The sequence below is a fragment of the Sclerotinia sclerotiorum genome, genomic scaffold (assembly GCF_000146945.2).
Source record: "Sclerotinia sclerotiorum 1980 UF-70 scaffold_2 genomic scaffold, whole genome shotgun sequence".
NCBI lineage: Eukaryota > Fungi > Ascomycota > Leotiomycetes > Helotiales > Sclerotiniaceae > Sclerotinia > Sclerotinia sclerotiorum.
The window spans coordinates 2,305,607-2,326,401 of NW_001820834.1; the positions used below are offsets into that span (position 1 = coordinate 2,305,607).

At 42.8% G+C, this 20,795-nt stretch overlaps 10 protein-coding genes and 1 non-coding gene across 11 annotated transcripts; 3 read left to right on the plus strand and 8 right to left on the minus strand.

Moving 5' to 3' along the window:
* Positions 1–966: 966 nt before the first annotated feature.
* On the minus strand, positions 967–1,052 carry SS1G_14527. Its single transcript has one exon. It is a non-coding gene; the product is annotated as a tRNA-Asp (tRNA).
* A 2,478-nt stretch (positions 1,053–3,530) lies between these two features.
* SS1G_01956 (predicted protein) lies at positions 3,531–3,866 on the minus strand (the record flags this gene model as incomplete). Its single annotated transcript, XM_001597710.1, has 1 exon — positions 3,531–3,866. The coding sequence occupies one exon, from the start codon at positions 3,864–3,866 to the stop codon at positions 3,531–3,533; it is 336 nt and encodes a 111-aa protein (XP_001597760.1).
* Positions 3,867–4,283: 417 nt separating this feature from the next.
* Positions 4,284–4,436, minus strand: SS1G_01957 (predicted protein; the record flags this gene model as incomplete). The annotated part of the gene is made up of 1 exon (XM_001597711.1): positions 4,284–4,436. One exon carries the CDS (start codon positions 4,434–4,436, stop codon positions 4,284–4,286), a length of 153 nt encoding a protein of 50 aa, XP_001597761.1.
* Positions 4,437–4,812: 376 nt separating this feature from the next.
* Positions 4,813–5,460, plus strand: SS1G_01958 (predicted protein; the record flags this gene model as incomplete). Its single annotated transcript, XM_001597712.1, has 1 exon — positions 4,813–5,460. One exon carries the CDS (start codon positions 4,813–4,815, stop codon positions 5,458–5,460), a length of 648 nt encoding a protein of 215 aa, XP_001597762.1.
* A 454-nt stretch (positions 5,461–5,914) lies between these two features.
* Positions 5,915–9,682, minus strand: SS1G_01959 (hypothetical protein; the record flags this gene model as incomplete). The annotated part of the gene is made up of 1 exon (XM_001597713.1): positions 5,915–9,682. The coding sequence occupies one exon, from the start codon at positions 9,680–9,682 to the stop codon at positions 5,915–5,917; it is 3,768 nt and encodes a 1,255-aa protein (XP_001597763.1).
* Positions 9,683–10,150: 468 nt separating this feature from the next.
* Positions 10,151–11,133, plus strand: SS1G_01960 (hypothetical protein; the record flags this gene model as incomplete). Its single annotated transcript, XM_001597714.1, has 2 exons — positions 10,151–10,174; positions 10,252–11,133. The coding sequence occupies 2 exons, from the start codon at positions 10,151–10,153 to the stop codon at positions 11,131–11,133; spliced, it is 906 nt and encodes a 301-aa protein (XP_001597764.1).
* Positions 11,134–11,427: 294 nt separating this feature from the next.
* Positions 11,428–12,096, minus strand: SS1G_01961 (hypothetical protein; the record flags this gene model as incomplete). Its single annotated transcript, XM_001597715.1, has 1 exon — positions 11,428–12,096. The coding sequence occupies one exon, from the start codon at positions 12,094–12,096 to the stop codon at positions 11,428–11,430; it is 669 nt and encodes a 222-aa protein (XP_001597765.1).
* A 2,435-nt stretch (positions 12,097–14,531) lies between these two features.
* On the minus strand, positions 14,532–15,551 carry SS1G_01962 (predicted protein; the record flags this gene model as incomplete). Its single annotated transcript, XM_001597716.1, has 1 exon — positions 14,532–15,551. One exon carries the CDS (start codon positions 15,549–15,551, stop codon positions 14,532–14,534), a length of 1,020 nt encoding a protein of 339 aa, XP_001597766.1.
* A 782-nt stretch (positions 15,552–16,333) lies between these two features.
* SS1G_01963 (hypothetical protein) lies at positions 16,334–17,182 on the minus strand (the record flags this gene model as incomplete). Its single annotated transcript, XM_001597717.1, has 2 exons — positions 16,334–16,338; positions 16,648–17,182. The coding sequence occupies 2 exons, from the start codon at positions 17,180–17,182 to the stop codon at positions 16,334–16,336; spliced, it is 540 nt and encodes a 179-aa protein (XP_001597767.1).
* A 297-nt stretch (positions 17,183–17,479) lies between these two features.
* On the minus strand, positions 17,480–17,860 carry SS1G_01964 (hypothetical protein; the record flags this gene model as incomplete). Its single annotated transcript, XM_001597718.1, has 1 exon — positions 17,480–17,860. The coding sequence occupies one exon, from the start codon at positions 17,858–17,860 to the stop codon at positions 17,480–17,482; it is 381 nt and encodes a 126-aa protein (XP_001597768.1).
* Positions 17,861–18,882: 1,022 nt separating this feature from the next.
* Positions 18,883–20,032, plus strand: SS1G_01965 (hypothetical protein; the record flags this gene model as incomplete). Its single annotated transcript, XM_001597719.1, has 2 exons — positions 18,883–19,120; positions 19,170–20,032. The coding sequence occupies 2 exons, from the start codon at positions 18,883–18,885 to the stop codon at positions 20,030–20,032; spliced, it is 1,101 nt and encodes a 366-aa protein (XP_001597769.1).
* Between the last annotated feature and the right edge of the window lie 763 nt (positions 20,033–20,795).

Consider the following 20,795-nt stretch of genomic DNA (forward strand, 5'->3'; position numbering starts at 1 on the left):
CATCTCTTGATTTCCTGCACGATCTGTAATACTGTTTGTGTTATCTTCTTATCGGTCGGTGGAGGAGTAATAGGTGTCTTGGAAATAAAGCTTTGAGGAGGGGTAACGAACGGTTTCTTAATGACGTTCATATTACAGAAAGAGATACTATAAGGTAGCAAATGTTTTGATAGAAGCAATATGGTGTTTTTGATGTTGTGATGCTTTGATGTTGTATTAGAGGAAGGATGTTGTTTGATTGAAAATTGAAAGTATATGTAGCCAGGTAAAGGAGCCAGCCATTATTCATTCAATAAATAATTACCTTATGATATCATAAAACAAAGTGCAAAGACACCTTTGGCACTAAGATCAAGCTAGGCTAGGGATCATGTGACTTGATAAGTTCGCTCATCAGCCTCGCAGTAGCTGGGCAGGGAACATTCTCGGACTTAGGTTGACTTCCAATATTCTCACTCAGCATTTTTGCGTATCATAGCGGAAGGGAATCAAAACTATCTACACGTTGGTAACTTGTTTGTCAGTGACCCAGATTCGAGAGAGAGTTAATGTCGCCACCATCACTATCTAACTGGACAGACGATGCTTGGAATCGATCAGCATAACGGAATAACAATGAGTCTTTTTACGAAAGATATCAGGGGTCCTGATTATTCGTCAATACCCCGAATAACAGGGAGATTCTCTGCCGGGGTAATTTAGACTAATCAGATTGTCAGGATCGAGCTTCACTTAAGCGAGTTTCTCATCTTCCACGATCTACATCGGGTGAATTGCGGTACGCTACCATATTAAATAGGATTAGGTCCCAGTGCGGTAAGCGATACTGCACTAAAATAACAATCACGCTAGAGACAGCTGGCTGAATTGGCAAGCGGAAAACCTCTATTGTAGACGGTGTTGAAATCTTCGCCCTCAAAAAGTAGAAAAATTTATACATGAGATTCAAAGAATTGTTTGAGCAGACTCTCTGACGGGGAGTCGAACCCCGGTCTCCCGCGCATTGCCATATGAGTGACAAGCGGAAATCATGACCGTTAGACCATCAAAGATGTCGTTGTTGTTGTTATAATATAACGCCAATAAAATATAATATATTCAATTTTTTCAAAGATCATAGCTCAGATTGGCTGTGGAACGCCAAGCGCCCCATATTTCATGTGGCAATTGATTATATAAGCAACGTTACCGAGCCCGCCGAGAGTCACAGTGCGCTCATCAACAAACCAGTGAAATGTCACGGCGGCTTCATTTCCATCAACTATATTCGAAATTAATTATTAAAGTTCTGGGTTCCATACTTTCAATTATTTCTGATAGGCTAGTTTATCCAAAATTTTGAAAATATCGTAGCGGTTGGTTCAATTGGGAGTTGGATAATTATGCTTGGAAAGCCTCTAAATGCCTATAATTTTAGTGATTCAGAGTCTAAAGAAAGCTTGTAGGTGATGTAGTACAGGAAAAAGAGAAAATGTTCCAAATCCTCAATTCTGACAGGGGTAAAATATGTGAGGAGTCCATATTCTAGAGCTGTGCTGTGTTTGAATATGGATAATCTCACGTGCGTCCAATTGCAGATCGTAGGATTAATTTGCAGAGAGTCTAGATAATGTAACGCAGATAAATGACTGTCTTGCCATGTGTAACTTCGAATGTGAATACTGTCGAGACGATCCCCCGAGTGTGTGAGGGCTATGGTGGAGAGCAGTTAAGGCTACCGGCTGAGCTACTTACTCTATAAGGTTTAATAATGAAGGAGAGAAAATTCGGGAAGCGAAAGACAAAGATCGATGGGCGGTTAAGGTTATATTATATGAATAGGAGAGGAGTTCTAGAGTGCCGGTTGTAACTTATGCTAGACACCACAAGATAAGACAATTACATTCTTTCTTTCTCGGTCTGGACAGCCAGATATGAATCATATTACATCACATCGCATGTTACTTTGTTACCTACAGCTAGTAAGTCATGGGATTTTTGATCCCTTTTCTATGATATTATTATCAAAAATACCTATACGAGGATATCGGCGGTGCGCTGAACATGTACCGATCGGTTTCAATGCATATTTTGAGTTTAGGAAAAGACGGTATTTCCGTGTTGCTTGTGTTATTTTATTACTTTTGCTATTATAGTATTGATTCTAGAGCTTGAGTGTGTCCGTGGAAATTGCATTTTGGGGTATAATTTGCTTTTGTTGATATGTATTGGGTGTAGGTGCCTAGGAGTTTAGTTTCTGCTGAAGAAGGTTTTTCAGCGGATGAAGAATAAGAAGGAGCTCGAGATGGAGGATCCTTTTGAAATTGTGGAGTTTCTTTTGCTCGTCTCATGTATAGTTAGTTGTGTTTCTCTTGCTTCCAATTCGCATTCTAGAAGATGTTTCAGACGTGGCATTTTCTGTCTTATCTTTTTATGCTCATAGGTTTGTACAGAGTATGTAAGACTACATACGGGTTCTTGGAAGCGCCCTTGAATCGAGCGAACACGTTACTCGGTGCTCTGTACTCCGTAGTTTCCTCAAATAGCGTGGAAGAGACAGGGATACATGTCGATGTCTAGATCCTTCGAGGATGCGAATGCAGTGGATCAATTCATTGTAATGCTGTAATATCCACTCATCCCTACATCACTGTTTTCATCAGCTCTGGATGGAATTAGCTTTGTTGGTTTTGATGTTCCCTTGGCCATTTGCAATTATGCTTCGAATGATCTTACCGGTCGATCTAAGCGCAAGGAAGAGTTGAGGAAATTCTATGAACTCTTTGGTTTGTTGATGTTCGTACTTCTTGTGGGATAATTTCCGACCTCCAAACCTAATATAGCATAAGGTGTCTGTGTAGGCGCGTTTCACGGCTAGTTTCCGATGGCCTGGAGACGCGGACCACACTGATGGTACTCTAATCCTTAATCCTACCCTCCAAGCAGTCTCTTATATAATCCAATTGTTTAATTTTGACGGACATCCAAGAGAATATCTGCATTAGGCCCTGACGGGCTGCGCCTCTGTTGACTTATTCAAACTCTTATTTTTGTGGATACTGTGCGGTAATAGGTTGCTTGACCCATCATCCGAGTTTTAGAGCTTATTCTATTCCCATCTCTCCCATGTCTTCCATGTCATACCATACCGGGGTCTCGACATGTTGAATTTAGATCTATGGATACCCAACGTATGATATGCGTCTGCTTTCTTTCGCGATGTTGATGTTTCTCTTTTGGTACTACGAGTAATGTAGATTTCTAATGATTTTCTCATATTGTTTAATGCTTCTTTGGTTCTCGACTTTGGTTAATACTCAGTCTCTTTCTGACGAGATCAATTCGCTTCCTTCGTGTTCTGACAGTTGTCTGGACATAGCTACAGGCTCGCTTGGATGTGGTGTTGGGGATTTTAGTTGTTTTTGTGCAGATGAAAGTGGAAGCCCAACGCAGGGTTCAACAGTATCCAGTGCGACCAGCTGTATTAAAAATTCGTGTAGTCTGCTTGATGCTAGCAGTGAGTTGTACTTTACGTCGTCCTGATTCCATGTTTAATTCTTTATAGCTACTTTAAAGGTCGTTGGCCAAATTTGTGTCCTCATAAATGACCCCACATCTTCCATTTCCATATCCTCTTCAACAACATCAAGAGCTTCAAGCTCTTCCACGACGTCATTAAAGAGTATTAAAACTTCGAGTAGTTCAACATTATCTTCTTCAATGGCCTCTAAGTCAGTGACCGCGACATCTACGCCAACGTCACTAACTAGTGCACCATCTATCACCTCGACATCTTCACAGAGCTCTTCTGGTAAGGGTTTGAGCAATGTCGTGATAGGTATGATCGTCTTGGCCGTCGTGGCCACCTTATTAATACTTGCCTTCATTGCAAGACTGTTACGGAAACGAAGAGCAAACCGAAAAAATTCAACTGGCGGCAGGTTCCAGAACCTCGACGAAGAAGATGGGACTGCAAAGAAGCCAATGGAGCTTCAAGGAAATGATACGCAAATTTTAAAATGGGGAGGAATTGGCGTTCGGAAATCAGTTAGGGTCCATACTCAGCGAATTACTTCATACATATCGCCGATATCTCCTAAACACAGGAGTCGTAATGAGTCTTGGGGAGACGCACGAGACCACCTTGCTACGATAGATGAAAATCTACGAGGAGTGGGACAAAGTTCCGAGCCGGTTGGTAGGATCGATACTAGTCCAGTACGATGGCCTTCAACATCCACAGCCAACTCACCCACGACTCCAGAGATGACCGAACCTATGGGTGCCCTCTTCCCACCCCATCACTATCGCATCAACTTATCACGGGAATCTTTACCGCCCTCGCTACCGGCACTTGATTTGCCTTCCATAACCCTGTCATCGACATCTAGACCTAACACCCCACACCAACCTCTACCCAAATCTCCACCTCCACAAGAAGTATCCGTGAAAACCATCGCCCGACTCGACAGGCCTTTTTCAGATTTTCCACACCAAATGCCCCCCTCCCCACAAACCGCCGGTATTCCCTACGGTACCCTCGCACGCTCTCTCTCAGTCAGCGACAATTATTCCTACCCCCGCGCCTTCCCAACACCATCCCGCCACTCCATCGCCTCGATCCCCAACACACCCCACACACCCACCACCACCAACTTCATATCCCCTATATCACCACCCCTCCCATCCCCTTCCGCACAATCATTCCACACCTTCGGCGCCCGCAGCTCTACTTACTCCCAAGCCTCCATCTCCACCTTCCAAACCTTCCCTACCTCCCCAGAAGACACAACAGACATACCGCCTCTACCAACCATACCCACCATCTACCCCATGTCAACCTACACCCTCACAAGCCATGGCTCGCGCCGCCGCGCCAGCGCCAGCGCATCCGAAATACCACGCAGCCAAACCAAACGATATCATCACAGTAAACAAACATCCCTCTCGAAGATCAAACCAAAAATGATCTATATATCCACCACACCCGGAATATCCATCATGCCCTCGGATTTTATATTCATGGGAACCCCAGAACCCGATCTCCGTGAAACGACATCAAATAATCCTTTCCTCACAAATACAAATACAAATGTAAATACAGATACAAACACCAACACCAACCCCTCCCCACCTGACCCACCCACCTCAAAAAACCCCACAAAACCCACTGTATCCATAACCATCAAACCCCTAATCGACCGCTTCGACACCATAAGTTCAAATTCAAATTCGAATGCAAGTTTAAATTCAACTTCCAGATCGCACAACTCGCAACGCAGCAGCGAGAAATTGAAGTTACAAGCGCGAACTGAAGAGATATTTCTGGAAGAAGGGGAGAAGGAATGTTTTCGCGAAGGAAAGCAGGAGAAGAGCTCGAGAAGGATGGAGAGATTGTTGCGTGGGAGTGGAAAGGAAAGCGGAAGGGAAAGTGTTGATTTAGGCGTGAGGGATAGGAGTTGGTTTGATGCTAGTGGGTAGATCTTGATTCATGAATCTTGATCTTGATCTGTGATATGTGAGGTTGAACATATTTGGCTCGCCATGCTATCAAGAATTCCATGGTTATTTGATGAAGAGAGAAGGAGGAGATGATGATTTTTTTTATCCCCTGTTGCCAACTTGCTAGCGAGTTGCATGGCATATATATATATATATATATATATACGTAAGAGAAGTGAAAAAGAAGCGGAAACATCATGACGGCATCGGAGTTCAGCGTTTGCAAGGGTGCAGCGCCGGGTTTTTAAATTTCCTTAAATGTTACTTTGAAAGTGTTTATATTATGTATATACAGAATTATGTTCATATGAAAAGATAGATGATATATATATTCATTTGAAATGATAGGAGATTATGTGTATGCATTAAAAATCTATAAACCTGTACCCAGCCGAATCATCTATAAAACAAAGCCTAAACTCCTCGTGAACATTTATTTCCCTAATCCATTTCCTTTCCCAGCATTACCAATACCCATATCCTCTTTACTCCTCCTTTCTGCCATACCCTTCATTTCACTCATTCTTCTCGTGCGAACCCTTTGTAAAACTCTTGGCAATTCCTCTTCCATGTCTTTCTTTTCTTTCTCCACCTCCAATTTCTCCATCGTTGCGGCCTTCGATCCCGTGCCTGGTCTCGCCGTACCAGGTCTTGCGGTACCAGGCCTTGCGCTGTCGGGCCGTGTATTAGTGGCATTTCCAGCACTTGGTCCAAAGATTTTCTCTCTCGTATTACTAAACGTTGGCCTTCTCTTTCTACCCGATGTCATTTGCGGTTCTTTTTCCTCCACAGCTCCATCAGCGGGCAGCATCTCTGATTCTACTGTATCAGGTCTTTGAATCTTATCCACCCACTCTCTATAAGTACCTCTTGTCAACAATCCACTTCTAAACTCATTTGCTCCCACTAATAGCTTGACAAGATCGATGAGTTCTTCAAGATATTCAATAACTTCAATTTGACCAGCGGAGGCTGCATTCCAAGATAGGAACTTTTGGCGGACAAATCGTTTAACCATCGAGACTTCAATTTCGGACCGTTCGTGTGAAGACTCTTTGAGGTTGGAGGAAAGAACAACCTCTCGGACACGATTAACCATGCGAAGGTGAGCGAGGCGAGCGGAGGGCAAGAACTGAGGAAGAGGAAGTTTCGTCGTGAGAGCTTCGTGAGTCGCGAAAAGAATCAGCGTAATAGATCCAGCAACATTACGCCGATAGGGATAAACTTGGGCATTGAGTTCTTCGAGAACACCAGACCCATATTCGTGACGTAAGATAAGCATGTTCTCCATACGATCTACAATAGCATGTAATACGTAAAGAATCTCTCCATAGATAAGAGCATGAGGTGCAAAGGAACCTTTGAGACGTGGCTCATTAGCGCAGAATGGAAGGAATGCTTCTGCAGCCGCTAGAGCGCCCTCGGCCTTCGCTTTGGCGATGGAAAATCGCGATATAACGGCTGGAGAACGAACATTGACGTTGTTGATTTCCGTTTCGATACCATAGGCTAGACATGCTTCCATTTCTGTGATTTGGCGTATGGAGCACGCAAGGGACTCCACAAGACGATCGCGGGCTTTGACCGGGAAGAGCGCAACTTCCACAATGAGGGCCACCACTCCACCAATGAAGAAGGCAATCAGCCTTTTCAGAAAGTTCTCGGTAGCTGAACCGGGAACAACTTTATCTATGGTAGCAAGAACTACTATCGACATTGAGATGATGGTGACCATACCCGCCTTGATGTATTTAGATCCAAGCTGAATGTAGGTGGATGGAATGATGCCAATAACTATCATCACTACAGCGACTATTTTGTTGCCCTGGCCAGCTTGGTATGCTGCATAGCCCCACACACACCCAATGGTTGTACCAACACCACGTAACATGAAAGTCATGACAGAGGTTCCAATGGCAACTTCTGTAATGACCACCAACTGCAAGGCAGCCCAAAGGCCTCTGTTCAAGGAATACCAAGTATTCCACTGAACAAGAAAAGCCGGCCAAGTTACAATAAAGACGGCAACAGTCAATTTGATGGCGTATGAGATGTCGTCGCTACCAACCAAGTACTCGATAATATCAGCTGACCTATTTCGGAATCGAAGCATAAGCGTTCCTTTCTTCTTCTCCTTTACAGGTTCATCTGCAACTTTCGGTGGTTGTACTGGGGTTTCCTTTTTAGGGATCGCTGACTCCACGTCCTTTGTGGCCAGTAGTGTTTCTCCACTATGAATGCTTACCGCATCGTCTGCAGCATCTTCTTTCTTTTTACCTGTTCTTGCATCCTTTCGTGCATTATCGGGTAAAGCTAACATATCGGTTTCACCACCAGATTGAAGCCATTTCCTCCAATTAATTTGAGGAAGATATATTCTTTTTTGACCATGTAGTTCCTGTCGTCTTTCGACTAGAACCCGAGAATGTCTAAGCATTCCAAGTGTATGCAAGGCGGCTTGACGAAGATTCAACAAGAATGAGGAAATCAAGAACGTCTCCATGCGAGGCATTATATCAACCTGAGGCCCGCCTAGATCGTGTAGCGCTGCAGCACCCTCTAATGCCGCTGCTGAAGTTCTATCGAAATCAGCAATCGCGTCGACTAAAATATCGACACGAATGTCAATCTCCTCAAGTCGAATCCCGGCAGGTGCTCGAATTCCTGACGGGAGTTTAGGGACATCGTAGCAATAAGCGAGGGAGGACGAAACAACGTCAACACTTCTGTCAATCTTTTCTTGGAGATTGGACAATGGCTTTGCGATACGATTCACAAGATACTTCAACAAATCAATATCACCATACTCGATTTCTTTCCTCGGCTTGATTAACTCCAAATTCTCCATTTCCTTCTCGATCAAAGACTTGACCTTTTTTCTGTCCTTTCTTCTTTTGTTCTTTTGCTTGCGCCTTTCCTTCCTGGAAGGTTTCTTCTCATCTGAACTTCTTTCATCATATGTATCCATGTCTGTCGTTGGTCGTGATGAATCCTCCGCCTCTGGGGTTTCGACACCACCATTTTCGGCAACCGTTTTGAGCTTTGCTCCATCTTTATTCCCAGACTCATTCTTATCATTCTCGTCCCCCATTAGTGCATATTTGCTTTCACAAGCCCCTATTAAAGCGATGGTATTGGCCACAAGTTTCTTCATCTCGATGTCACTGATAGGTTTCACATCTCTTGGTGGAAGAACTGCCCACGCAAGTTCAAAATTGCATTCTTGTTGCGCTGCCTTACATCCTGCCAACTTTGCACGCAGTTTGGCCTTTTTGTCTGTCAAAGATTTTAACTTTACGGGTTGTGGGCCTTTCTCGACGTTTGCTGGAAGTGGCGCAGGCGGTTCTTGAGCCTTCTGGAAAAAGGAGAGAATCTTTTGCCTCAAGGTCAAGCCATTGACTCTGGACTTCTCGGGTGGCTTTTCTGCCAATGTCGGAGGTCTATGAAGGTCTTCACCGTTTCCACTCCCACATGCACTAACAATGTTTTCTAATCTGGTATCTGTTATAGCACTCTCAGAACCTTCGGTAATGGCAATGAAGTATCGTCCGGCATCGCGCAGAGCTCCAACCGTTTCGCCAAGGGTCTCGATAGTGGTGATTCCTAGAAAGCTACTGGAGAATTCTGGGAAAACAAGAGTGTTCACAGCAAGTAGAACGGCAATAGCAGTTGTGATAGGGTAGACCAGCTGAGTGACTGAAAGAGTTGTAACTGCCGTAGCTGTACTAGTCATACTGACAAGAACTACAATAATTAGGAGTAGCACCATAAGAAACAGACGTGGTGTATGCGACCTGAGGACTCCATGAAAGAGCAACGCGATAGCGAGAAATATCCCTCGAATGGTAAATGCTGCTTGAGGATTACTGTGATACACAAGACTCGACAAGTACAATGCGAGCATAGACCAAGCTACACCAAGCATTGTTCCTGATAAAGTCAATATTAGAGCCTCTGCCATCATACCAAAACGCCTCCCTGGATGTCCAAAAACTGTGGTTATTGGCGCAAGGTATGCGGCTTTTCCATATACAGCTACCACCTGTGGCATGATGGCGATGATGATACAGATTGTAGTCGCCAAAGTATTTTTTAGCATCCGCTGCCACAAATTATTCGTTTGTAAATTGGTCCATATCGCCGTCGCTCTCTTCTCCGCCCATTCCTCCCATTTTCTGGGACTCCATATTGACTTCCCCATCATGTATACACCGTATGTATGTTGCGGCGCATTAAGGACTTGACAAGGGTCTGGAACGTTGCAATCGTGTTGGTCGTGAATCGTAAGGCATTATTTGAACAAAAGGAAAGAGGGAAAGTTAGGTGGAGGAAAATAGAACATTAGATACCCAGTGAAAACATAGAAAAAACAGATGAAAAGTATATTTACAGATGAAGCAGCGAATGGTTAAAAATAACATCAGGGAAAAGAAAGAAGATGCCCAATGATGGATCCAATTTTATATTATCTACAGTACTGAGTAGGAACAGTGCTGAATTTGCACCCAGGGGCACATTGATTCCCCGTATACATGATTCACAATCCCAGCACGCCCAGCCACAGCCAAGTAGTCGGGTGCCTAGTGCCCCGCGATTAATACCTTACCAAGTTCCTAGTATGACAACGACAGACGCAACAACATCAAGAGAATCGATTAATTCTATCACGATGGCCCCTTCTTCAACCATAATCGTGAGTACTCGTACTTTCAGAGTCTATCATACTTGATACAGATACAAATTAGATTCCATCTGCTAACCTTCCCAAAGTCCAAACTCAAGGTCCAATTGAAGCTCTCGATTGCTCGCCTTCGTATGGTACAGCAGAAAGATGAAGCTGTTTCGAAGCAACAACGTAGAGCTATGGCTCAACTTCTGGAGACTGGGAAAGTAGAATCTGCAAAGATTCGGGTCGAGAATATTATTCGATCTGACATTACTACCGAACTTCACGAAATCCTCGAGCTCTACTGCGAGTTACTCCTTGCGCGGACGGGACTTATGGAATCATCACTCTGCGATCCGGGTTTAGAGGAAGCTGTGAAAAGTTTAATATATGCGGCGCCCAGAACAGAGATTAAAGAATTACAACAAGTGCGAGCATTACTGTGCGAGAAGTACGGGAAGGAGTTCGCATTGCAAGCTATGGAGAACAGTGACGAGAAGGTATCAGAGAAAGTATTAAAGAAGCTTTCTATTACTCCGCCGGCGCAAGAATTAGTGAACGGGTATTTGGAGGAGATTGCTAGGACGTACGGAATTGACTGGCCAAAAAGAGCAAAGGAAGATCTTGGACAAGGCCCGGAATTCGTAGATGATGACGATGACGAGAACCCGAGTGGCGGACAGGCACAGAAGAACTTGGAGGCGCCGCTGGTAGTAGATGGTAGAGCCGATGAGGAAAGAGAGGAGTTAATTAAAGCTACTCCGCCAAAAAACTTTGGACCATCGAGCCCATTGAGAGTTAACCCACCCAGCCCCAGGACGGACAATTTACACCCCAGAGTGCGTGGAGCGTTAGATCTAAAGCCAACAAAAAAGATGCAAACTGTAAACGCTCAAAAACCTGGCCTCCAAAGTAAAGGCCCAGTTGGTGGTACGATACCAGATGTGGATGAGTTAGCGGCGAGATTTGCAGCACTAAAGAAATAAAGAGGTCATAGACTATTGCAAATACAGATGGAGTTGGGAGTTAGGAGGAAAATTCAGGCAAATTTGGGATCTATTTTCAATCCGTCGTTAATTTATATCACTGTTTGGGTGCTGTGTGACAAATTCATTCGAGGTCGTTATCATGGCCACTGCAGGGCATAAGTTTGATCATAAAGTTGTTCATCCATTAAGAGCTTCATCTCCTAAGCTAGCTCTAATCCGAACCAATCTGGAGAAACTTTATCATCAGTCCTTCCCACGGTCCCGAAGCGGTATCAACCTTCTTTTCCCTCCCTAAGCTTCTCTCTTTTTCTGATGAAAATCATGCAATAAAGGCTTGACGTTTCCATCATACCCGCTCTTTTTCATCCACTCTTTCACCGACCTTATTCTACCCGGCAAAATCTCATCCATCAAAACCCAATCTTTTCTTACCCTGCCACTCTTCCAAAACCTCCAGAATCCGCCAAAATTCTCCCGATATGTTTGCAATGTTCCTTCGTCCCCAGGAGTACTATGTCCAAACTTCGCGTCCGGATCAGGGAAGGGCCCAAGATCAAACCAACCATCAATAGTTACATCCCTATACACCGCTTTCTTGCGGGTAACCTCAGTGAACGCAGCTGGTAAATCAGCCCAAACCACTTCTTGAGAAGCAACATGGAGATTAAGTCCATTACTACGTTCCGGATGGTCAAACACCCATCTAGCATACTTCCCAAAATCCTCCAACGCAATTAATGGTGCACTCCCCCTGGAACCCAGCGGCGCAATGAAAGCTAAAGCCTCCGGGTCCTCCTTATCTGGATGCGGAGCTAACAACTCGTTCAACATCTCCATATACAAACAACTAGTCAAAATACTCCACTTCATCTTCTTCGTGTCCTGCACGCTAATCCACTCCGCAACCTTCGCTTTCGCATCCATATGTCCATCTCTGTAATCATTACCAAAACCTGACATCTTGAGTGAATATTCGAGACTGGAGTATAAAAAATGTTGCAATTTATGTGTGCGTGCGATTTCATAATATCGGATCCCCAATAGATTTCAGATTTTTCGCCAATAGCACCACCGTTGGTGTTGATAAACGCATGCGTGCAACCTGAAAAAAATCTGTGGAGATCGTTCTCGGAGTAGATGTCGCCTTCGACGATGCTTACTCCTGGTAGTTGCACAAGTTCTTGCGCGTGCTGAGAATTAGCGTGCCGGGTTATAAGGCGGATGTTGTAGGCACCGTCTTGTGCGAGTTCTACGGTTGTTAGTCATATTCTTGGGTTTTATAGATGTAGGTTGTGGCAATGTACCTTTGACAACAGGCATTCCTTGGACTCCGGTGCCTCCAATGATTAGGACGAGCGGTTTTGTGGATGCCATTGCTTTTGTAATTTCTTGAAATTGTGTTTGGACTTGATTATTGAAGTGTTGAAATATTGGAATGTACTTAATTAGATGAATTGAACGAACAGATCTATACATATAAAGCCTGTCCAAAAAAAAATTTAGAGACAAAAGCTCTCAACAATATAGCTTTATAGCTTTCCTCATATCACTAATCAATACCCCATAAATACCTTCTACGTTCTCAGCCCCAAATCGAAGACTAGTTAATACAAGAACCGTTGCACCATACCATACCTCCCATCAACTCAGCTCAACTCACAAGCTCCTTATTAATCATTCCATTCACAACTTTAAGCCGCACCAGCATTACACATTTCTCATCTCTTCCCCGCACAACATCTTTGTCCACAGCGCCACAATCAAGGGGTAATTTAAGCGAGCCCCTCAAGAGTCGATGTTGAGAAATGAATAGTAATCATAGGTAGTCATCATAGAACAAGAAAGGATTGTTTTACTCCGCACCGCAATGTAGATATGTACCTCCGTAGAGCTTTTGATAGCTTTGGGAAGTAAAGAGACTTAGGTAGAGGGAAGGATTGTCATCGGAGATTAGTGTTGTGTAGTTGTCCTGCTTTTGTTTTTTGGTTAGGATTTTGGTGGTACTGTAGAGTGGGTTTCTTTGGATTGGAAGTGCGTAATTGTGAGAAGGACGGCTTGGGTTGTTATACAGTATCAGGATTATGTTCCTGCCGTTTCTTTGTGATCTTTGGAAAATTTTGTGCGTGGAAATGCTGAGTTCGGAGTCAACTATGTTTTCTTGGTTAATCTCAAGTATGAGTGAGAGCTTTTTTTTTAAAAAAAAAGAAAATTCTGAACATAGAAATTAGAAAATATTTGGAGATCTTTGAAAATCTGAAAAATTGTAAAAGACTAGACGGCAACCTGGACAACATACCTGAGAAATTGCGCTGAATATCTAGTGTCTTGACCACACATGCAATAAATTTGGCTAATGGAGTCTAATATTTACGAGTGAACTGAATGAGTGGTCAGCGAAGAGAAATATCACAAATCTCCCCATTATTAATTACTAGTTCACCTTGAAAAAAAAAAACTTATGTATAATTACAAAATCCTAAAATTCAAAGTTCCACACAATTTTACCTTCTAGACTCACATATATATCTTCCCACCACATCCAAGATTCCACACTGTCGACCCAAATAGCGGAGAAATTCGAGCATAACCTTGGAGTGAAGATTCTACGAGCATATCCAATGACTAACTATATACCTTGGGGTTAATAAAGGTTACATATATTCAACCACTACTCTTAATTTTAGATAGAGATTTGAGAAGAACGATAGATTCGCATTCGCATAACATGGCACTGTTCAGAAATCTATTAATTACTCCACCAAAATATCAGACTACTCTTCCCTACAAAAAAAAACCACTGTCTGTCTGCAACGCGAGTGGAAGCACTCTTTCTCCATCTAGTCTTCTCACTCTCTTCAGCCTGACTGCGAGAACTATCATTGTGATTAATTATACAAAAGACAATTTCCCCGCAAGTAGGCAATAAGAGAATACCAATTCGCACAAAAGGTTTCCGTCTCGCTAGATTGTAGACTGACATTTTAATACTAAGTCACATTTTTTATACTCGAAAAGGCCAAGTAATCTTACCTACAATTGCTGAGCTGGGAGACCACTCAATTTCTCAGCACTAGCCTTCCAAAAATTTCGAGAACCCAGAATAGCGGGACATCACATATAGAATGGATTTGTGGTGCCAAAGATATCAAATGTTTGATAAAAGAGTATTTAAATCGATATGGGGAACACTATGTGCTTGATGCAGGGAAGTAAAAAACATCTTCCTACTTTGCTCATCCCATCTAAATCTCTGTATCGAGACACACACCTGTGGGTTTACCCCTACAAATCATCGACTATACCCTTGAAAAAAAAATAGAGATATATGTATATATCAGAGATCATCCATATCTGCATCTACAATCATGTCATCCTCCCATCTCTAAACCATATCCTCAAAACGTCGACCAGAAAGGACTTGTCCTCTTCCTCCCCAGAACAAGTTCCCTCTGTCCTCTTTTCTGCGTGGTCCTTCTCTGGTTTAGCGACTTCTGTCTTTCAATTCGCAAGATAGTTGGTGCTGCAGATCGAAGAGAGCGTAGAGACAATGCTCTCTTCGCTATATCTCTCGCCGGCTCCTTGTACTGCATTAATCGTACTTTTCTTTTACTCTTTTCTAATCTCGCTTTCATCTGTGTCCGTTTCGTGTAATGATTCACCGTACTTGACGTAGATTTAGCTCTTAGCTCTGCCTTTCTCGCGTTTCTCCGAGCTACAAAGGATGCTCTCGTCGCCTCGCGTGCCTTTCGTTTGTTCCGCATTACTCTCAGACTTTCTTTCCTTCGTTCTTCCCGACGCACCCTCAATCTTCTCTTTCGTTCAACACGAGCATCTGACATTTCCCGTCGACGTGCTTGATTGCGAAGTCTTTCTTGAAGTCTTCGCGCTTTCCTATCATTTGCTTTCTGTCGTCGCGCCAAGTTTATCTCCTTGAACATTGCTCTGATTTCTTTCTCACGCTCGTGGATTTCTCTCTGCCGTTCGAGAACATGATCAAAAGATTCTCCCTGCTTTCGCAAGCTTGCAATTTCTTCTTCGTCTTGTTTTAATCTCCATCTCCGATCCTTCTCCATCTCCTTACCCCTTTTCATTATGAATCCAGGGGTCTCCTCGAGCTTAGCCATCTCCTTCTCCGCAACCAGTACCCAATTTTCATCTTTGCGACTTTCGTTTTTGCCCACAACCCATACCACCTCTCTACCATCACTCCTAGGTCTTATATTAATCCTAGTATCAGTGGGCAATTGCCGCTGAATGACTTGGGGATGGAGAGCCAAGCCACCCGGTATCTTCATCAACTTCTCAAGCATCTCATCTTCGCTGTACTTAGAACGATTCGAAAAATGTATATGGAACTCCGCACTAAAATCATGCGTTTCTAAATAGTAGTAGGCTTTCGCCATCATCACACTCATGTTATGGCCAGTAACATTGCTCTGAAGATGTATCAGTTTCGCATTACCCCGACCTCCTTTGTGTTTTACTCGCTGTCCCGGCTTTGGCACCATCCAAGACTTTCGTTTGACTAAAAGATACTCATGGAGGTTAGATATCTCGCCCAGGCGAGCGGGGTCCACCTTCGCATCATTTGTGAATCCCGTTCTAGACACTAGCATCCAGCTAGTGCCAGCACCCGGATCCAAAATTACATTTTTTCTATCACCCAGATACTTTTGCATTGCATCTCCCAATGACATCACGCCCAGAAACACATGTGGTCTGCTATTGGGCCTTGTTTCGGTTTCTCTCCATAAAATTATCTTCTGTGATTGATACTTGGTGTTATCAAAAACAGATAGCTTGGCGAAATCCAAAATCTTATGGTTGTCAGCTTGCAATTTGGAATGTTGTGTTCTCTCGGCGATTCGCGACAACATAATGTGGCGACATTGTTGTGGAGGACGACGAAAAAGGATGGAGCGACGAAACGAATTGGGAGATGGATTCCGCGTTACTTGATGACAAAACGGGCGGGTAGAAGTACTAAATATTCTCTCATTGAGATACCGTAATAATGGACGGGAGGGAATCAGTTTAGTGGTACTCATCGCCGGGAGAGAGGTGGATTCAAGCACCAGGTATTCGAACTCTGAAGAATTTAGATTTGATATGGAATTACTTCAAATCAGGCAGAATACTAAAGCGGTGAAGAAATGATAGAAAGTTTTGACCGCTCACGTGCTGACTTCGACATTCTTCACGCTGATTTGTCAGCTACATCTTCTCCCAGCAACACATCGGCTGTTAAAATTCTCTCCTCCGATTAGTCGGGGAAAGCAAGTATCCCATCAAAACCTACATTTAGTAGCTTCTTGAAATTCTCATTCTCAACATACAATTAACGTGGTTTATCATCGAGTGGGCCACTTTTCCCTCAATTCACACCTTCAAACCTATATTATTCAACAATCATTAAATCAATTGATTAAAACTATTAAGAATCTAATAATCTAGGATCTATTATATTGTTTTGACAAGTTCTTGAATTATGACCCGGTTTTCCACACTTACTACAACATCTATTAGAAGATGCTTCCCCATTAGAATTCCCCCCTTTTTGACGCTCGTCGCATTGAATCTGAATATCAACCTCTTGCTGAGATAATATATCAAGAGCCTCTTGTCCGGTGAGTACTCCTCCTTGACGTAATTGGTTTTTTTCCGCGCGTCGACGCTTGCTTAATGCTTCATTTGCCTTCCGAAGTATACGAATCTCTGCAGTCAAAAGTGTATTTTCATGAGCTAATCTCTCTATACCCTTAGCTAGAGCTAGTACACTCTCGAATATAGGTGTAGGGGAGCTTGATTGATGATGGGTTATTCGAGATTTCACTAAAGTTGATTGAGAAAGAGCTTCAGTTGGGTTGCGAGGGGTTTGAGAGATCCATTGATCTAGGTTGAAAAGAGGGGGGGTAGGTGTGCGAATTCGAATATCTAATTTCGAAAGTACAGCTTCAGGATTAAATGGTATTAAACCTGTTTCTCGAAACCCTGATTTCATATTCTGAGAGGTGATTGATTCTTCGTATGTAGCTTTAAAAGCCATAAAGAATTCAACCTTCGAAATATGATTGATATATGCCTTGATAAACCCATCAATTTGACCATTATATGAACGTTTCAGATTACTGAAACAGCCAACATCAAGTGGCTGAGTTAAATGACTTGAATATGATGGTAAACATAAACATATAATATCATTTGCTTTACAATATGACTGAAAAGCTATTGATTCATGACTTTCGTGTCCATCCAGCACTAGCATTCGATATTTGCCCTTTCTTCGATGAATTGTATGCTTGTCAAAATGCTTTAACTATTCCAACCCTGTCTCATTGTTTGTTTATCCATTAGATGTAGGTTTAATAGCCCATTCCGCAGGAAGATTGGTTTCGGTATACCAATTGGAGAGATGAACCTGTCCTTGAACCACTAGAAATGGGGGAATAGTTTCACCCTTTCCATTGCCACATATAATTGCTGTAGCCCACTCTCGATTGCCTGGCTGTACTGATTTACTTCTGCCATATCTTTCGGCACTAGTAACAATCATTGCTGCACTTATAATGCCTATCATAAAGCCTATTTCATCGAAATTGTAGAAATCGCCGTCCAAAATGCCGTATTTCGCTCGCATATTCGCAACCAATCGAAACCACTCTTCAATAAGCTTAGGATCTTCGCAGAGAGCTCTTTGAAAGTCATAAACACGACTAAAACACATCTTTAATTCGATTCGACGCTTTACGAATCGATGCGCTCAGAGCTTCCCAATACGCTTCGTACCCCTCGATTCAAGAATATAATTCGCCATATCTTCCACATTCTTAAGTTTAGGTAGAAAACCTCTCGAATCCATATCAAGAATATATTGAACAATCACTTCCTCTTCCAATTCTGTAATATTATGACGATTCGCTCGAGTTTCTGTACGAGGTGGTAAACCATCCATTCTGTGTTGAAGAATCGTACAAGGGATATTATAGAGCTTAGAAGCTTTTCGAATGCTTAGTTTTTTATCTTTATGAATAGCTTCGATAGCAAGAAAGATTCGGCCTTCTTGATTAGTTGATTCCATAATAATTGATTGATAAATCGCGTGTAGAAGTTGAAGGTGTGAATTGAGGGAAAAGTGGCCCACTCGATGATATGGCCCACTCGATGATAAACCACGTTATAGATTTTGAAATCGATATAATGAAGTTCTCATTATTAAAATCCGTACTATCAAACGGGAATTGATAACATAAGAAAAGAACCATATTGATTCGAAATCGATACACTTCGGGGAAATTTATATTCCGAGGAAACCTACTTTCCCCAACTAGGAAATAGTCGGCCTAATATGAAGCCGGTTATTACTGATCAAAGAGACACTCCGAGGTTCAACATCAGATTCAACAACATTATCACCATGGATTTCTAAGCTTGAGGGTTTAGCTATCCTCCGTACGTGGACATACTGATCGTTTTGCTCTGGCTGGATGATGAGCCGGTTCCGTCATATTCATTGGGAATTCTCTAATATGAAGTGCTTTTCTTTGTATGGACCCACCATGGAAGGGGGAGTTGAAGAGTATATATCAAGTGAATACTCCCTGAAGTTCCTTGATTTGAAGTTTCAATTCAGACAACATCGATATACTTGACTATCTAAGAAATCATTTTCTCATTCTTTTTTAAACTACTAAATTCAATCGATCATACAAGCTATATATATAAATCACACCTTATCCTATCTTCAAAATGGCAATTCCATCTTCCAACAATAGCACCGTCCTCATAACCGGTATAAATGGTTATATTGCCAGTGTCCTTGGTATGCAACTGCTAGAAGCAGGGTACTCTATTCGCGGTACCACACGTCGTCTTTCTAGTGTCGATCCGCTTCTCGAAGGTCCTTATGCACCTTATATAGATCGAGTGAACATATATGAGGTACCTGATATGACAGTTTCTGGAGCTTTTGATGAAGCTGCTAAAGGTTGGAATATCCCCTCCAGATTAATTGAACTAAACTAACACCCACAAAGGTGTCCATGGAATATTTCACACCGCATCTCCAATCGACATGAGTCTGACAACCTACGCCCAAATGGTCACACCTGCCGTAGATGGCACCAAAACGCTTCTAATCTCCGCCCAAAAAGCTGGTCCGCAACTCAAAGCAGTAGTAGTAACATCTTCCGTCATCGCCGTCATTAACCCTCGCACCGACTCCCACGTCTTCACCGAAGCGGATTTTGCATCCGAATACCTTGCGCAAGCACAACTCGATCTAAAAGAAGGGCGTCAAACCCACCCAGGAGTCCTCTACGGAGCCTCCAAAACAGCCGCCGATCAAGCTGTCTGGAAATTCCTCAAAGAAGAAAAACCAGCATTCTCCATCTCGACCATCAACCCCGCTGTAGTAATCGGCCCTCCAGTTTACCTCCCCAAAACAGGCGACAAATTAAACGAAACACTCAAACCAATCTGGAGCATGCTCTCAGGAAACACCAAAACCATCCCTGACAATATCGGAAACGGAAGTTGGGTTGATGTCCGTGATGTGGCCTATATGCACATCTGGGCTTTTGAGCATCCGGAAAAATCAAACGGAGAACGTTACATTGGATGTGCCGGAATCGGTCCCTGGCAGGCACATGCCGATATTGCAAGGGTCTATTTCAAGGAGAAGGGCGAAGAGCAAATTGTGAAAAATATACCCCTTGGAAACCCAGGAGAGGGATACGTGGGATACAATAAGGAAACGGGAGTAGTGGAAAAAGTGGAATTGGCACCTGACGCATTGAGAGTGAGTGGTGAGAAAGCGCCGAGAGAGATGGGCTTTACGTATAAGAGTGTGACAGAGAGTTCGATTGACACGGCGGAGGCTATTAGACCTTTACTCTGAGATAATTAGAGGGAAGGGGAAGAAGTCTTGGGTTAGATTTCGGATTGGGGGTGTAACTATGACATTTATGCATTTTGTACAGCTAGTTGATTTTAGAATAAATTGAATATAAATAAACAAATCTACTCACCTCAAAAACACAATCCTATCCCCACCACCCCTTTCCTTTCCAAGTTCCAACCAGCACCTCATCCCTTCAAACCAATCTTTCAATAAATCCTACGACCGTAAGTAGGCCATCATGCATATACCCCAGTACACATACGGAGGATTCTCAAGCAAAACCCCAAGAAGTAAAATTTTATCTATGTACTAGTAAATAAGCATTTTGATAAAACGAGATCTTAAAAGAAGAGAAGAAAGGAGGGGTTGGAAATGGATGTTAATGAATGGATGAATTTGCAAGCAAGATAATGATGTTTAGATGAAAGGAAGGAAAAGGAAGAGAAAAGTAACGAGATTAATCAAAAATTCATCGATATTTACTAACTTTATCTTACGTACACTGAATTGAGGGGGTTTGCAGTATGACTTTTTTTCTCTCTTTGTTCTTGAGATTTTAAATGATGAGCTCTTTGATATGATTGCATGTGATGGATAGGTAAATAGTTGGTCTCGAGGCTTGAGGTGGTTTGGGTTGGAGATGTTATATTGGAGACCTTATCTGGTCTGGTCTGCTTATATATTTAAACGAGTACGAACTCACAAAGAAGGAGGTCTACAGTATGAGACCCATTGGCCGTGAACTAACAGGCAAGAAAGG